This window comes from Scleropages formosus, chromosome 5 (genome assembly GCF_900964775.1).
Source record: "Scleropages formosus chromosome 5, fSclFor1.1, whole genome shotgun sequence".
NCBI classification, from domain to species: domain Eukaryota; kingdom Metazoa; phylum Chordata; class Actinopteri; order Osteoglossiformes; family Osteoglossidae; genus Scleropages; species Scleropages formosus.
Window position 1 is genome coordinate 36,213,551 of NC_041810.1, and position 18,451 is coordinate 36,232,001.

The 18,451-nt window shown below is 45.2% G+C and overlaps 1 protein-coding gene across 1 annotated transcript in view; it reads right to left on the reverse strand.

Moving 5' to 3' along the window:
• The window catches only part of LOC108933514 (dynein intermediate chain 1, axonemal-like), a 38,623-nt gene extending 24,722 nt beyond the window's left edge, over positions 1 to 13,901 (reverse strand). The window contains exons 1-10 of the mRNA XM_029251967.1: positions 13,742 to 13,901; positions 13,416 to 13,487; positions 12,685 to 12,783; positions 12,454 to 12,534; positions 11,728 to 11,854; positions 11,198 to 11,256; positions 7,714 to 7,863; positions 2,468 to 2,527; positions 1,123 to 1,242; positions 430 to 514 (exon numbers count right to left, since the gene is read on the reverse strand). Of these exons, the coding sequence (XP_029107800.1) occupies positions 430 to 514; positions 1,123 to 1,242; positions 2,468 to 2,527; positions 7,714 to 7,863; positions 11,198 to 11,256; positions 11,728 to 11,854; positions 12,454 to 12,534; positions 12,685 to 12,783; positions 13,416 to 13,487; positions 13,742 to 13,783 (895 nt within the window). The 5' untranslated portion in view covers positions 13,784 to 13,901. The remainder of the gene's footprint in view (positions 1 to 429; positions 515 to 1,122; positions 1,243 to 2,467; positions 2,528 to 7,713; positions 7,864 to 11,197; positions 11,257 to 11,727; positions 11,855 to 12,453; positions 12,535 to 12,684; positions 12,784 to 13,415; positions 13,488 to 13,741) is intronic.
• Between the last annotated feature and the right edge of the window lie 4,550 nt (positions 13,902 to 18,451).

Here is an 18,451-nt window from a genome sequence, read left to right on the forward strand (position 1 = left end):
CAAGGTAAATACCGTGCTCAAGGGTACTACAGCTGGAGGTGGGATTCAAACTGGCAACTGCAGCTAAAGCAGTTTGCTACCAGTTGCCCTAATAATCAAAGCAAATAGAGTAATCCAAAAGAGACAGCTGGTAGTGTAGTGGTTAGCCCTCCTTCCTTTGGATCCAAAGGTTGCAGGTTTGATTACCTGCCTCTGGTCGTAGGACCCTTGCGCAAGGTATTTTTTACCCCGAATTGCTCCAGTAGACTTACCCAGCTGTATAAAATAATTCTAAGTTGCTTTGGAAAAAAGCCTCAGCTAACTGAATAAATATAAAAGATATGAAAAGTCTTTTCACAACAAATATTAATACAGGCAAGAAGATATCAAAACATATTGCGCTATTTGTACAAAATTAATCAATGTTTGTGACTTATCAGTCGCACATACCCTGTGCAATCTCATCAAATGTATTTTGGACAACCATCCGTTCAACAATTTTGGCCACCTGCCTAACTCTGGTGATGTTGTCGCTCTAAAAGAAAGAAAAAACTGTTATGGTAAATGATGCAAAAACAACATACTTGTTTTATGAAGTAATTAAAGAGTTTGAAAAAATAGAAATCCCACCATGTGTATTTATTGCATATTTTGTCCTCATAACAAACATTTTATTCAAGGCAAATTGAACTGCTAGTAAATCGGATATTTCTCATTTATTCAACATGGATAGCTTTAGTAAGGAAGCAAGAACAACCATCTTTCCTCCATGAATGACAACTGGATGACTTCTAGGTTTATCCATAACTAATACAGTTTGCTTTCCAAAAGCTTATAATTCTTGTTAAACATTTTAGCCTAAACATTTCAGCCTCTTTAGATGGACACAAGACATTATGTTAACTAATATCAGATTAAAAATAGCACCACATACACATACATTTTTTGACAAAATTTGCACAAGTATTTTCAAACATCCACATTTTACATACAGAACAGAATTATACTTTGTGTCAACTGATTGTGCAATTTCTGCTTTTAACCCAACTCAACATACTGATAATTTAGCAATAAATATGTTGACAATACATCGTGGGAGAGAACCTTAGAAAGGATGCTTTTCACAAAGCTTAAGAAGCTAACCTCCGTCTCCACTAGTATTGTTTTCTTCTTGCTTTTTTCTTCCTCCTTCTTCAGAGAGGCCTTCTGCCGCTCCTTGTTCTGTTTCTGTAACTCCTCCATGTAAGCGTCGTATATTACCCACTGCAAGCAAGTGGCATTTTGTTATGTTTAATCTAGGTACTATGGAGATGTGTGTATGAGTGTGTGTGTGTGTGTGTGTGTGTGTGTGTGTGTGTGTGTGTGTGTGTGCATGTTTATGTGTGTGTGACCAACTGAATGTGATAACAAACTTCAATTTCTAATCTGAGCATCAGAACAGCTGAGCCCCTCCAGCTCATTCCATACTCATTCAAAAAAAAAAAAAATTGTAGCAAAGGTGATCAGGAATTGTCTATTCTGAGTTTTATGCACCTACTTGTGTGATGAACATTGGTGTATAAAGTGGAAAGAAACAAACTAAGCTTACTTAAGAATTGCACGTCTGCAACTATGTCTCTCTTTCTCCTAATGTAATGTACAAATTGTATTTCTCTGAGATGTATGTCACTTTGGAAAAAAGCGTCTGATAAATGAGAAATGTAAATGTAATATCGGTTATTTCAAATACGACAAATTCTACCGCAAACAATGAAAGGGGGTATGAATAAATGTTATCACACGGAATTTGACAGGGTAAATTAAAATAAATAATTGTGTTGTAAAACACTGGCATCCAATCCAAGGTGCACCCCCTGCATTGCACCCAGTGATTTTGGGATAGCCTCTGGATCCCCGAGACACTTATCTCTTAGGACAAACAATTGCTGAAAATAGATAGATGTGAACATATTAAACTTATAGATGTAAAACATATTTCAAAGTTAGGATAGCACTTTGCTCACTATTCTTTTCATGTTGTTTTTTAAGTATTGTTTTTAATCACTGTTCATTTTTAATTAACACACACACAGGGTCATGGGAACACCAATCCGTCGCGAGGCACCCCAAGTGGGACTTGAACCCCAGACCCACCAGCAGGCAGGACCCAGTCCAACCCACTGTGCCACCACAGCCCCCTTTTTTAATTAATAATAGACTCCTTTTTTTCATTTTAAGCATGAAAGCAATTTGGAATTATAGTCCTGCAATTACAGGTCTGTCTTCCAGAGATCTGCTGCTTCTTTCCCCCTAGTGATTTCTGTAATTATGTGGCACTTCTAAGGGGCACCAGGTAGTGTAGGAGCTAGAACTGCAGCCTTGCACGTCAATGACCCAAGTTTAAATACCACCCCTAGCCTTGAACACAGTACTTATCCTGAATTGCTCCAGTAAAAACCATATGTATAAATAATGAGTCTTGTACAGCAAAACTATATGAGATATTTACCTGGTTGGCTGTGGCTGAGAAGTTTGATCGAGGTGGGAGTTCTGTTTGACATCCTTTTTGCTAGAAGAAAATATACACATGATATAATTTATACATCTAAAATATAAAAAATATGAAATATAATGTTGAACAAGAGGTTAAAAAAATGAGTGAGAAAAGAATGGTGTTACCAGAACAGCGTAGTGCTTAACTGTCATGACATTCCACCCTGTTTCTGTTTGCAGACAGATTTTAATTTCGCATTCTACAGACATAGATTAAAAAGCTTTCATTCTCAAACATTTTGTGTTTATTGCAGTTAAAAAATCATAAAAATTATTTTCTAATCAAAGTAAAATTTATCGCCTTATATGTTCACTGTTCTGACACAACTACCCTCTTGTTTATAAAATGTCCATCCATCCATCCATCCATTTTCTAGGCCACTTGTCCTTCTAGCATTGCAGTGGCAATAGGGAGAGCAGAGAAGCCCAGACATCCAACATTTCCTCGCTCGCAACTTCCTCCAGCTCAACCCGGGGATCCGCAGCCGCTCCCAGGCCAAATGGGAGATAGAATCTCTCCAGCAGGTCCCGGGCCGATCTCGGGGTCCTGTCCCAGTTGGACATGCCTGGTATACCACAAAAGGGAGGGGCCCAGGGAGCATCCTTAACAGATGCCCAAACCACCTCAACTGGCTCCTCTCAATGAGGAGTAGCAGCTCTACTCCGAGTTCCTCCCGGATGGCCGAACTCCTCAACCTGTCACAGAGAGTGAGTCCCACCACCTTGCAGAGAAAACTCATTTCAGCCACTTGCATCCACAATCTTAATCTTTCGGATTCATGACCATAGGTGAGGATAGGGATATAGACTGACTGGTTAAAAGAGAACTTTGCCTTATGGCTCAGTCCCCCTTCACCAATACAATTTGGTACAGTGACCATATTACTGCTGCCACTGCTCCCAGTCTGCAGCCAATCTCAACCTCCCTTCTCCCCTAGCTCATGAATAAGACTCTAAGATACTTAAACTCCTCCACCTGCGGCAAACTCTCTCCCCTTACCTGAAGGGGGCATGCCATCCTTTTCAGTGAGAGAACCATGGACTCAGAATTGGACGTGCTGATCCTCATATCAACCGCTTCACACTCGGCTGTAAACTGTTCCAGTGCGTGCTGGAGAGGCATCCATGTGACGGTGCCAAAGGGACATCATCTTCCGGCTGCCACACAGAATGCCCCTCTAACCTCGGCTGCGCCTTGATATCCTGTCCATGAAAACTACAAACAGGAGTGGAGACAAGACACACCCTTGGCGGAGTCCAACGCCCATGTTGAACGAGCTTGACTTATTGCTGAGTATGCGGACACAGCTCTCACTCCGTGTGTACAGAGACTGAATGGCACGGAGTAGTCGCCCCGGCACCCCATACTCCCAAAGCACCTCACACAATTTCTCGGGGAACATGGTCATAGGCCTTCTTCAAGTCCACAAAACACATGTAGACTGGATTAGCGAACTCCCATGCCCCCTCACTCATCTGTGAGAGGGTAAAAAGCTGGTCCGTTGTCCCACAGCCAGGATGGAATCCGCATTGTCCCTCTTCAATCTGTGGTTCAACTATCGGCCAGAGCCTCCTTTCCAGCTCCCCGGCATAGACTTTCCAGGGAGGCTGAGAAGTGTGATACTCCGATAGTTGGCACTCACTCTCCGGTCCCCTATCTTAAAGATAGGGACCACCACCCCAGTTTGCCAATCCAAAGGCACCGTCCCTAAGGTCCATGCAACATTGCAGAGGCGTGTCAGCCATGAGGGCCGCACAACATCCACTCTCGGTGCTTTCCCACTGTGGAGCTTTCCAACTACCTCAGTGACTTCCACCAGTAAAATGGACTCTGACACCCTGGAAGCCTCTGGCCCTGACTCCTGTAAGGGTATATCTCTTGGGTTTAAGAGTTCCTCAAAGTGCTCCTTCCACCTCCCGACAATGTCCTCATTTGAGGTCAGAGTTTCTCCACCTTTGGTGAGCACAGCTTGAGCGAAGCTCCTCCGACCTCTCCTGAGCTGCCGGATGGTTCTCAAGAACCTCTTTGAGGCCGACCGAAAGTCATTTTCCATGGTCTCTCCAAACTCTTCCCATGCTCTGGATTTTGCTTCTGCAACCGCAGCCGCTGCCGCCTTTTTTACCTGCCGGTACCCATCTGCTGAGTCAGGAGTCCCCAGAGCTAACCAAGCCCTAAAGGCCTCCTTCTTCCCTTTGACGGCTTCCCTCACCACCAGTGTCCACCAGTAGATTCTTGGGTTGTCGCCGTGACTGTCGCCCACAAGCTTTTGGCCACAGCTGCACCTGGCTGCTTCCACAATAGAAGTTTTGAACAGGGTCAATTCAGACTCGTTGTCCCCTACCTCCTCCGAGACATGGGAGAAGTTAACACGGAAGTGGGAGTTAAAATCATTCCAGACAGGGTCCTCTGACAGTCGTTTCCAGCATATCCTCACTATGCGCTAGGGTCTACCGGGTCTGTCTGTCAGTTTTCCCCGCCATCTGATCCAGCTCACCACCAGATGGTGATCGGTTGACAGCTCAGCACCTCTTTTCTCCCAAGTGTCCAGAACATCTGGCTTCAAGTCAGATGAAACGACTACAAAGTCAATCATTGACCTTTAGTCCAAGGAGCTCTGGTACCAAGTACACTTATGAGCATCCTTGTGTTTGAACATGGTGTTTGTTATGGAGAAACCATGGCTAGCACAGAAGTCCAATAACATTTCACCATTCGGGTTCAGATCGGGCAAGCTGTTTTGCCCAATCACCCCACTCCAGATTTATCAGTCATTGCCAACATGAGCAGGACTATGGAGTCTGTAGATGGGGCCCTGTCCAGAACCCCACCCACTTTCTCCAAGAAGGCTGAATACTCTGAACTGCTGTTTGGTGCATAATCACACACAACAGTCAGAGTTTTCCTCTCTTCGAGCTTAAGTCGCACTGAGGCGACCCTCTCGTCCACTGGGACAAACTCCAACTGTATGGCAGCCAGCTGTGGGCTTGTGAGTATCTCCACACCTGCCTGGCGCCTCTCACCCTGTGCAACTCCTGAGTAGGAGAGAGACCACCCTGTATTGAGAAGTTTGCTTCCAGAGCCAATACTATGAGTGGAGGTGAGCCCAACTATATCTAGTTGGTATCTCTCAACTTCCTGCACCAATTCCGGCTCCTCCCCCCGAGTTAGGTTACATTCCAAATCCCAAGAGCCAGTTTCTACTGCGAGGGTCCATGAGGCCATGCACCATCCTGCCCCCTCCTGCTGCCTGAAAGGCATTGCATCCGACCCCCATGCTGGACCTTGTAGGTGGTGGGCCCACATGGCCCCCCCATATCTGAGTCCAGCCGGGTTACATGGGCTGCTCGACCACTGGGTGCTTGCCTAGGAACAGTACACCCCAGACCTGGCTCCAGGGGTAAGTCCCAGTGACCCTGTTCCATGCAGGGTAAACATTGACTTGTTTACGTTCGTTATAGGGTTTTTTTGGGTTCATCTGGATCTTCACTCCAGACCAGGTTGCCATGGGAGACCCTACCAGGAGCATACTGCTCCCGATGATATAGCTGTGGAGATCCCTAGATCTCGGAACCCCTTCCGCAACCACAAGGCCCCGATCCAGGAAGAGGCCTTGTCGTGGCGGAAGGGCTTGCGTTTATTAAATGCTTCACATTTACAAAATGTGAAGCTCTCTTTTGTAATAATATCCATGCTGCAAGCTACAATACATAATACAAACCAGTCTGCTCAGATTTTCCTTTTCTTGTACTTCATCAGAGAGAGTTGGCGCCCGAGGTTCGGGTCGGCCGGGCACTCGGCCCCGACCACCGCCCAAATCACAACGCACCGGCCCCTTATGGTTTCTCCGGCAGGTGGTGAGCCCACCGAAGAGCGGCTCCACGTTGTGGCTTCGGGCTGAGCCCGGCCAGGCCCCGTGGGCATAGACCTGGCCACCAGGCGCTCGCATGCGAGCCCCCCCCCCAGGCCTGGCTCCAGGGTGGGGCCCCGGTGACCCCATACCGGGCGGGGTAAACGGACGCCTTGATTTTTTTGTCATAAGGGGTTTTTGAACCGCGCTTTGTCTCGTCTGTCATCCAGGACCTGTCTGCCATGGGAGACCCTACCAGGGGCATGTAGCCCCAGACAACATAGCTCCTGGACTCATTCAGGCACTCAAACCCCTCCACCACGATAAGGTGGCGGTTCACGGAGGAGGTGGCTCGGGCATCTGTTCCGGATGCCTCCTGGACGCCTCCCTGGGGAGGTGCTCCGGGCTTGTCCCACTGGGAGGAGGCCTCGGGGCAGACCCAGGACACGTTGGAGAGACTATGTCTCCCGGCTGGCCTGGGAACGCCTTGGGGTTCCCCCAGAGGAACTGGAGGAGGTGTGCGGGGAGAGGGAGGTCTGGAGTACTCTGCTCGGACTGCTGCCCCCGCGACCCGGCCCCGGATAAGCGGAGGAAGATGGATGGATGGATGGATGTACTTCATCATTTCATGTGACCTTGTGAATTTGCAACACGAAACCTGCACTTTTGGTGGTTATTGAGACTTTTTGTGGTGTGTGAATCTGTACACACGCTAGAGAATCAAAAGAGTAGGGTTTATATTAATACTATGATAGTGATAAAATATTCTATCATCTTTGTGAAGCTATGAGGGGTAAAGAATAGCAAGGCCTTAGATCAGTTGTTTTCTGACAGGAAGCTGGCCAAGACTGCAAACATGTATCAATACCATGAAATTCAGACACAGCATTCCTATCCAGAAAAACAGCCTTCTATTGCTCTGGCTGACCCATTTCCAGTGGTGGAAGATAAATGCTTGTCTTTACATAGAATCTATGACTTTCCAATGCCTAGCTGCAAAATTCTTTATGATTTATTCTTTACCATTTAGCTGTTCTGCATATGCTATAATCAAAAGCAACTTACCATTGTGCTCATTCACAAAAGCAAAGAGGAGCACTTCAGCTAAGGTTCAGCTCCTCCATAACTTCAATTACTTCAACTACAGTTCCTCCAACTACTATCCTATTTGCCACCTTTCCTTCTTGCATCTGTGTCTTTGATTCCGTGCGTCCACAAATTCCCCTTATTGTACTCATTCTCTGCAAGCACTTAAAGGATTCATGGGGCCTCATTTTGTGTGCTCCTCCATTTTATCAGCCACCAAAGGGAACTGTACATTAGTGTCTAGGACTGACTTCACATTTGATTTTACCCTCAGGGGGTTGTTGAGGGTCTGGGATGGTCTTTCAGTGAACTTGAACTGGTTTTTCAGCTTCTGATCCCGCCTTTTGGCCTGATGCTCCACACTCTCAGGTCTGTCCTCACTTCCTCCCACCTCCGTCACCTCCTCTATCTCAACCTGCTGAGGGAGGACAAACAGCAGATGCAATTGTGGTTCCTTCATGATTGCATGGACTAGATGAGGAGAAGAAACATGAGAAACCAATGTTTTTGATGTCTCCAGTTTTACCTGAATAGCATTTAAAAGCAAAATCCATTTCTCTATAGATTGATGTCCAAAATTAATACACTCCCCATTTTAATTCTAAGGTTTTACATGCTACAGCTTAATTAATCCTCATTTGCCCTTTGCCAGGTTTAACAGTAAATTCTAATGTCATACAATAAAAAAAATTGATTTTACTGACAAGCAATAACAACAACAAGAAAAAATCAACTTATAGAAATTGTGTCCACCCATTCCATCAGCTTTTAAATCATGTACCCTGGAAGGCTGCAATGGGAACAAGCAAGCTGAGCAGGATCATTTCCAAGGTACCTTAACTGGCTCCCCTCAGTCTGGAGGAACAGCATTTCTACCCTGAGGGCATCCCTGATCTCTGAGCTTGGCATTCTGTCACACAGTGTCAGCCCAGCCACTTTGAGGGAAATACACTGTATGGCCAAAAGTATGTGGGCACCTGACCATCATACTGTATGAGCTTGTTGGACATCCCATTCCAAAACCATGAACATTAACATTGCCCCCCTCCCAACCCTCACTTGTAGCTATAACTGCTTCCACTCTTTTGGAGGCTGCAGTGTGTCTTTGGGAATTTCTGCCCATTCAGCCAAAAGAGCATTTTAGAGGTCAGGTAATCATGATGGACAAGAAGACCCGGCTCGCAATTGGCATTTCAATTCATCCCAAAGATTTTCAACAGGGTTGAGATCAGGGCTCTATGTAGGCCACTTGAATTCCTCCATACCATACTCATTAAACCATATCTCTATGAACCTGGATTTGTGCACAGGGGCACAGTCATACCGGAAGAGAAAGGGCCTTCCCCAAAACCGAACATTTATTATGTCACATGATGTTAGATTTATCTACTGTTATGGCTCGATGAGGACAAGATAAAGGTTAGCCTAATATGTTAAACCACACAACTGAAAAAGTGTAAGTAGGGTGTGGTGGTGCAGTGGGTTGGACTGGGTCCTACTCTCCGGTGGGTCTGGGGTTTGAATCTCAATTGGGGTGCTTTGCAATGGACTGCCGTCCTGTCCTGGGTGTGTCCCCTCCGGCCTTTCGCCCTGTTTTGCCGGGTTAGTCTCCAGCTCCCTGCGACCCCACATGGGACAAGCGGTTCAGACAATGTGTGTCTGTGTGTGAAAAAGTGTATACTCCTTGACATTGATGTATTATTAATTTCTTTTTTTACTTGTGGTATGCAAGGTATAAAAGCATACAGAATGACAGACAGTATTTTGTTACATTTAACATTACACAACTGCTTTTAGGGGAATGTCCTGTCAACAGCTTTTACTGTTAAAAAAATTCTAAACAATTTCCACATAAACACAGTGATTCAACATAATCCAGCATTTTCAGTAGAAATTTTCTGTTTTCTTCCAATATTCATGCAGGTCTCCCTGTCATGGTTCAAAGACATGTATTTCAGGTTGACTAGTTAATCTATAATTGTTCTTAATCCTTAACATGCATGTGTAAGTAAATGGCTCTATGTGATTGCTCTGCAATGCACTTGTGCCCTACCCAGGGTTTACCCTGCCTTACACCCTTTACTTCAAGAATTGGCTATCAACCACCATGATCCTGAATTGGATAAATGGTTTTGGAAAATTAGTGGACAGATTCATCAAAACCTTAATGCGGAAAGACCCATAATTATTTCATAATTAACAAAGAATCATAACACACACACACACACACATTTTCAGAACCGCTCGTCCCACATGGGGTCACGGGGAACCGGAGCCTACCCGGGAACACAGGGGCGTAAGGCCAGAGGGGGAGGGAACACACCCAGGACGGGACGCCAGTCCGTCACAAGGCACCCCAAGCGGGACTTGAACCCCAGACCCACCGGACAGCAGGACTGTGGGCCAACCCACTGCGCCACCGCACCCCCCTAGAATCATAACATACTATTGCCATTTTATTGGTAAAGTTTATTTCTTCCATCTTTAATTCTACATTCTATTTGAGTGTGGGGACATGGTGATGTGGTGGTGCAGTAGGTTTGGCTGGGTCCTGTGCTCTGGTGGGTTTGGGGTTAAAGTCCTGCTTGGGGTGCCTTGTGATGGACTGGTGTCCTGTCCTGGGTGTGTCCCCTCCCCCTCCAGCCATGTGCCCTCTGCTGCCAGGTTGGGCTCTGGCTTAGCATGTCTTTTGATTGCTTTCCTTCGGCCTTTAAACTGCCTACATTTCAACACACTTAAAGAGACCTTCTATGAAACTCTCTGCAGTCTGAATCACTGTCAAATACGGAGCCTGCTTTCCTGGATCACCACTGAAATGGTTTGAGACTTTTTCTATCAGATAAATCTACTAGATGGTTTGTGTGGCTTCCTGTCTTACCCTCAGTGTATCTCAACTGGTATTCAACAGGGATCGGTGTTGGGCCCTTTACTCATCTCCATCTACTGTATGTACTTTACTTCCCCTTGGCTCTTCTCATGTGTTCTCCTGTCATTGCTGTGCTGATGATACACAGATCTTTCTATCAAACTAGACAGTTTACTCATCTTAAGTTTGGGAGTAACACTTCACAGAAGTCTCTGCTTTTGCCAGCATACTGAAGCCATAACCCAATCCTCCAGATGCCTCCTGAATATCATTTGCAGAATCCGCTTACATCTCACACCACAATGTGTGTAATACCTGGTCCAGGCTATTAAGATATATTGCTTGAGTTACCGCAACTCCCTTCTGTCTGTTCTTCCAGCCTCTGCCAAGCTCCTCCAAGTGATCAAGAATGCAATGGCAAGAGCTATACGTGACACCCCGAAGTGTTCTGTATCTTCTGTCCTCCACTCGCTTCCTGTGGCTGATCGTATCAAACCAAAACTGGTTATGGCGTACAAGATGGTCAAAGGACCTGCATCCCAACGCTCTTCGCTCTTAATCCTCTAACAGCTACATAAATTTGTATCACACCATCTGTCATAATCGTCTTTGCTATCTGGCTATTTATTATTTACTGTCAACTGTACTGGCAGCTAGTCATCTAATGTGTGCCACCAACAGTTGTGGTATTAAACAAACTGTGCCTCAGTAATCACGTATCTCTATATAAAGCTCTCTCTCTGTTCTGAAATGCACTTTTGTATACATTGACTAGTATGTCACTTTGGAGAAATTCATCTGATGCATAAAATATAACTTAGCTAAATTAAAACATGTAAACTTGATACTATATATGTATTTTGATAATACATTCAAACTTTAGTACCGGAGAGTCAGGCTTTTCCTCTTCAGTCTCTGCAACAATTGACTCAACAGCAGCCTTTTCTGAAATGTTTGGAAAAAAAACATAATTTGCTGCATGTAAGGCAGTAGTATAAAGCTCAAGTAAGAGTAGGGGTACTGGGAAAAAATGCTGTGGTATAAAGTTGACAGACGGTCATTTCAAGACTTTAAGGCCGTAACTGCTGTGTATTTGTTAATGCTGCTCTGAAATAGCATTACCACTAATATATGTAATATTTTTGAAATATATGTATGTTGCATGAAAATTACGGTGATTCTCAAGCTCTCAAGGAAGGTTTTCAGGGTGTCTTTAAAGCTACTTGAAACAAAAACTGAAAAAGATGTCTTCACTGGTTAATTTAAAACACTCCTGAGTTTGACTGAGGCTTAGGCACAGAACACTACCTTGGTTCGAAAAGGTCTAAGAAATACTCATACACTGCATGCAGAGTTAAACCATGACATTTACTTTTTCTCAGTGTACAGACAGCTGTCACCTAAAGGAAAGCCTACCATCTGGGAGACCCTGTCTTGCCCTCTGCTGGCGTGCCTCGTCAGAATCCTTGTGCAACAGGTTGCCTGCCAGCATGAAATGGATGGCCAGCTGGTCAATCCCGCCAATCCTTTTGTACGAACGTTCCTTGAAAAGATGTCACACTGTTAATGTCCACAAATACATACGTACACAAACAAAAATGAGTGCAGTTTCAAAACTGATAAAAAAACATCTTATAAACAGCAGTCAGTGTATTCATAGGCAATTGATAAAATAATCATAATTTGAATCTCAGATCAATGTAAAAACAAAAAATGACTCAAACTCAATTAAGAATGGAGTAACATCCTATTACAATGTGATTTTTTTTAGCTTTTAAAAACCTGGGGGCCTGTTGCCCAAAACCACTGTAAAAAAGGTTACAGATGCTTCTTACCATCAGTGTAATTTTGTGATAAATTTTAGATACATAAAATTAAAAATTATGAAAATGTGTATCACTTTTTGTGAAAAATGATTCAACAAGGAGAGGTGCAGTGGCACAGCAGGTTTGGCTGGGGCTTATGGGGTAGTGGGTCTGGGGTTCAAGCACTGTTTGGGGTGGCTTGCAGTAGACTGGTGTCCCATCCAGTGTGTGTCTCCTCCCCCTTCAGTCCTACACACTGCGTTGCTGGGTTGGGCTCCGATCTGCTGCGACCCTGCTTGGGACAAGTGGTTATGGACATTGTGTGTGTGGGACTTACTTTAAAGCTGTATCGCACAATATTCTGTGGAGCATGAGGGTTGTTGGTGGTCAGAATCCTTGTGAATTCCTCTTTCAGCTCCTGAATGGGTACATGGGTATGGGTATGGGTATTTATGTTTCTGAGATATATTTGCACTCCACGGACATCCTGAGTGTTTGCATTTTCTTTATGCATAGCTGAATCTGAATGAAGCTGACCAATTCCTTTAAAAAATCACCTGATACCTACCGCTTCAGTGAGATCTACCTGATCAGGTGGTTTGATCAGTGTCTTTCTTTGCATCCATTCATCTGCTCCATCACCCACTTCTGTCCCATCATCTTCATCCTTAGTGAAAGGACATGAATATATGTTATTCAGAAGAAATATGTGAATATCAGAAATGCATGTATGAATCACAATAATTATCTATCCATCCATTCTCAATAACCGCTTGTCCTGATCAGGGTCACGGTGATCCATGGGGATCCCAGGCTCATCTTACTGATAATGGTTGTATGAATAAAAATTGAGAGACAAAGTAGAAATGATTGCCAGTTGGAGTTGTTGGTGTTTACGTATTAAGGTGTGTACAGTATAGCTTTACGTGGCCACAATACAGAAGTGGGAAGAGGGAGTAAAGTTTTCAGGGTTCAGTCCCACACCCAGGTGTGTTTCATTGTTTTTCAGTGATGGATTCAGTTCACACTACAGTAGCTCATTTGGGCAGCCAGGTGGTACCGATATCACTGTTCTTTTATGTTCCCATCACTTTCAGGTGACGTGATACTGTACGTTCAAAGCAGAACTAACCATTTATTTCTTAATTCTTTCACCAAACAAAAAACTGCAACTGGGCAACGTTAATTCCCCCCATTCAGCAGGAATTGAGGGTTGTTTGTGTAAAGACAGGTTTCACTCGACGAAACAACGTGTGTGTGTATGTGTGTGTGTGTGTCTGTGTGCGTGTTTCCAGGTACCTGTTTCTTAACGGCGGCTTTGAGAAGTTTCGCAGCAGCAGCTTCCTTACTTGAGTGGGACTGAGAAATCGCCTGAAAAACGGAAACGGCTCCGATTATCATTTCATTTGTACACAACAAGTTGTTCACGCCGCCACTAAACTTCCACATCATCATGTCATGGCGGTGAGGAATTTTGACTGAACTGAAAAACGAAATAACGCGACTTGCGGTTTGCACTTGTACACAGCGGAAACCCTTTCTTTTCCAGCTCCAGTGCAATAATAAATAATAATAACTCTTTGTCCTCAATCTGTAACAGTTCACAGTAGTAATACAGCGTTTACCTGTTTCGTTTTCGCAGCTCCCGCTCTTTGAGGAACTGACATCGTTTCCGCGAACTTAAATACTGGAAATGAGCGGAATGAAGCGCTACTTTGTCGGTTCTTCCAGTGAAAAACGTGTCAGTAGACGAAGGATCTCGAAAGACCTTCCAGTCGGTGAGCCGAGCCGTTCAGCCACTGTGTACTACGGTTGCCGTGGAAACTATGCCCACGGCTACCAGGAAGTTGACTGGCTACAATGTACTCGTACATGTACACGTACGCGTACACCTCGGCTACAGTGTAAGGATAAGTTCATTCTAAACAAATAAGTTTATAGCAGCAGCAGTTTACATTTACAGATTCGGAGCAGTGGGCCAATATTTTACTAATTTCCAACTGATTAAGGTTACCTGTGTATATTCTTACTTTAGCGAGAATTTGCAAAGACAAACAAGCAATTTGTGTTTGTGAGCAAACAGAACCAGGAGAATCCATTATCAGTAACATTTTCTCTCAATGTATATATATATATATTGTCTGAAACCACTTGTCCAAGCGGGGTCGTGGCGAGCCGGAGCCTAACCCGGCAACACAGGAGGTAAGGCTGGAGTGTGGAGGGGACACACCCAGGACGGGACACCAGTCTGTTGCAAGGCACCCCAAGTGGGACTCAAACCCTAGACCCAAGCTTGGGGAGAGGGAGATGGTGAGGAGTGGTTTTACCTGACCTGTGGGTAATAATCTTCCCTATTTTACCCCGTCTTTCCGAACACTTGGGAAGACTGACTTGGGAGATCCAGACAGACGCCTGACCCGAGAGATTAAGGAAATGTGAACCTCAGACCCTAAAGGCTCACCACCCTCACCAAGAGAGCAACAGAGTACAAACACAAGAGAAGAACACTTCTATACTGTTTACAGGTACTACAGCCAGATGTGTGAATTGAACTTACAACCTTTGAGTCTAAAGGCAGTAACACCAACCACTAGGCTACCAGCCACCCCAAGGCAAGTTTTACAATACATGTACCTGTGTACACTTGGCGTGCTTGGCCAGGTCCTGCTCTCTGGCGGGTCTGGGGTTCGAGGCCTGCTTAGGGTCCCTTCTGACAGACTGGCATCCCATCCTGGGTGTGTCCCTTCCCCCCTCCAGCCTTGCGCCCTCTGTTGCTCGGGGCAAGTGTTTTCAGACAGCATGTGTGTATCTGTATACACTATATGCATATACGGATCTGCAAGGTTTCAAGGTCCCTGAGAAAGGCATTTATGTTGTTGTGGCTGAGATTAATTTAGAAATCCACATTTACTGTCTGGATAGAAAGGAAAAGAATTTTCTCCACATCTGTACAGTTTATTGTCACATGTAGACATGCCTGTCATTTCAGGCTCACTGTTTACTTTTGGAAGGGGGTGCGGTGGTGCGGGTTGGACTGGGTTGTGCTCTCCAATGGGTTTGGGGTTTGAGTCCTGCTTCAGGTGCTTTGCGACAGACTGGCGTCCTGTCCTGGGTGTGTCCCCTCCCCCTCCTGCCTTGTGCCCTGTGTTGCCGGGTAGGCTCCGGTTCCCTGTGACCCCGTATGGGACAAGTGGTTCAGAAAGTGTGTGTGTGTGTGTGTGTGTGTGTGTGTGTGTGTGTGTGTGTGTGTGTGTGTGTGTGTGTGTGTGTGTGTGTGTGTTTACTTTTGGAAGGGGGTGCGGTGGTGCAGTGGGTTGGACTGGGTTGTGCTCTCCGCTGGGTCTGGGGTTTGAGTCCTGCTTGGGGTGCCTTGCGACAGACTGGTGTCCTGTCCTGGGTGTGTCCCCTCCCCCTCTGGCCTTATGCCCTCAGTTGCCAGGTTAGGCTCTAGTTCCCTGTATGGGACAAGCAGTTCAGAAAGTGTGTGTGTGTTTACTTTTGCCTTGCCTAATGTATAACTGGGGGGCGGGGTGTGGTGGTGCAGTGGGTTACACTGGGTCCTGCTCTCCTATGGGTCTTGGGTTCAAGTCCTGCTTGGGGTGCCTTGCAATGGACTGGTGTCCTGTATGTGTCCCCTCACGCCCTGTGTTGCCAGGTTAGGCACCAGCTCCCTGCGACCCCGTATGGGATGAGCAGTGCAGACAATGTGTGTAATGTATAATCATTAGCACCATATTTAGTTTATATTAACAATACTTCTCAGAATCAAACTGCTTGTTATTGAAACATGTTAATTTTTCAGTTAGTCACCTGTGCCTGAAATACAGCTGATGCACAGTACAAGTTCCCTTTCATAAAGCATTGATCTTCTGCCAGTATGAACCCCATCAGGTGTGTACTGCTCTTTATCGTTCTTGCATTTTGTCCTTAAGTCATTTGCTCTTACTTACTCTCAACTCAACAACTAGCTGACGATTTGAATGAGTTTTATTGCAGGTTTGATAAACCCTGTCTCACACCCCACACCTATTCAGACCCTCTCTCCACCAATCAATTAACAACTCAAGTAACCCCCACCTTCCCCCCTCCTGCACCTTTGATCTGCGAAGAGGAGGTGCGTCGGGTCTTCGTCAAACAGAAGACAAGGAAAGCACTAGGCCCAGACGGTGTCTCACCGGCCTGCCTAAAAAGCTGTGCTGACCAGCTGGCCCCTATCTTCACAAAGATCTTCAACAGATCACTGGAGATGTGCGAAGTTCCTTCCTGCTTCAAATGCTCCACCATCATCCCCATTCCAAAGAAACCCAAAATCACAGGACTTAATGACTACAGACCTGTCGCCCTAACGTCTGTGGTCATGAAGTCACTTGAAAAACTGGTGTTGGACTACCTGAAAGACATCACTGGACCCTTGCTGGACCCCCTGCAGTTTGCTTACCGAGCAAACAGGTCTGTGGATGATGCAGTCAACATGGGACTGCACTACATCCTGCAACATCTGGACAAACCAGGGACTTATGCGAGAATCCTGTTCGTGGACTTCAGCTCAGCCTTCAACACCATCATCCCATACCTCCTCCTGTCCAAATTAACCCAACTCTCTGTGCCCACCTCCATCTGTCAGTGGATCACCAACTTTCTGACAGACAGGCAGCAGATAGTGAGGCTGGGAAAATGCTCATCCGAAACTCGCACAATCAGTACTGGGGCCCCCCAGGGATGTGTGCTCTCCCCACTGCTCTTCTCCCTGTACACCAACGACTCCACCGCAAAAGACCCCTCTGTCAAACTCCTGAAGTTTGCAGATGACACCACACTCATCGGCCTCATCCGGAATGGCGACGAGTCTGCTTACAGACAGGAGGTCCAAGAGCTGGCTGTCTGGTGCAGTCATAACAACCTGGAGCTGAACATGCTCAAAACAGTGGAGATGATCGTAGACTTCAGGAGAAACACCTCAGCATTATCCCCACTCACCATCATGAACAACACTGTGGCAACAGTGGAGTCATTCAGGTTCCTGGGCACCACCATCTCACAGGACCTGAAGTGGGAGTCCCACATAGACTCCATTGTGAAGAAGGCCCAGCAGAGGTTGTACTTCCTTCGCCAGCTGAGGAAGTTCAACCTGCCATAGGAGCTGCTGATGCAATTCTACTCCGCAGTCATCCAGTCTGTCCTCTGCACCTCTATAACTATCTGGTTCGGCTCAGCTACAAAGTCAGACATCAGAAGACTACAGCAGATAGTTCGGACTGGTGGAAGAATCATCGGCACATCCCCCCCAGCTCTCCAAGAACTGCACTCGTCCAGAGTCAGTAAAAGGGCTAGCAAAATCATTCTAGACCCCTCACATCCAGGCCACTTCCTCTTCGAACCATTGCCATCTGGCTGGCGCTACAGAGCACTGAGCACCAGGACAGCCAGGCACAAGAAAAGTTTCTTTCCTCAGGCCATCTACCTCATGAACACCTAAATCTCACCCCTAGAGAGTAAACCGTGCAATACATAATGCTATTTATATTTATATTTATAACTATTTATCACATATCTCTTACTCACACTCCCTTGCATTTGTATCTAGTGACTATTTTTGTATATTGGGTACTTTATATTTTTAAATATTTTTTATCCCTTGCTCACATACTCTGTCTTCTTACCTGTCTTGTCACTGTCATTCTCTTTGTGCTGTGGTAGTTCCTGTCACCAAGACAAATTCCTTGTATGTGAGAACATACTTGGCAATAAAGCTTGTTCTGATTCTGATTCTGATTCTAATGATTGTTTTCTTGGTTTTGTACATTTCACAGAAAATACAATAAATGCGTTGCGTCAAAAGAAAGAGAGACTTAGATGCAGACATGCGATTCTTAAGCACAGTTAATTTGTTTATTTCTAGCATACGTACATCACACAAGTAGCTGCATAAAGGTTTATCCAAATAATTGACAATTCCTTATCACATCTTTTTCTAAACAAACATTTACACTACATTATGAAAGTTTATCCATTATTTAACAATGAAGATCTCAAAGTTATTGAACAGAAACATTTACACATTGCACATACTATGAGATCATGAGGAGGTGGGTTTTAAGACCCTTCATAAATGTAGAGATTCGTACAGAGAATTGCAGAGAGAGATTCAGCTTTTCTTCTGAGTGAGAGGGGGAGGTCGTTCCACCGCATTGGAACCAGAACAAAGAACCTTCATGCTTTTGCTTTTCACTTGCTACACATGTACTGCTATTTGGTAGATGTTGTCACATGGTTGGTATTGGGCCCCCTTCTTTTTTCTATACACACCTCTTCCCTTAGCTCCATCATTCACATCA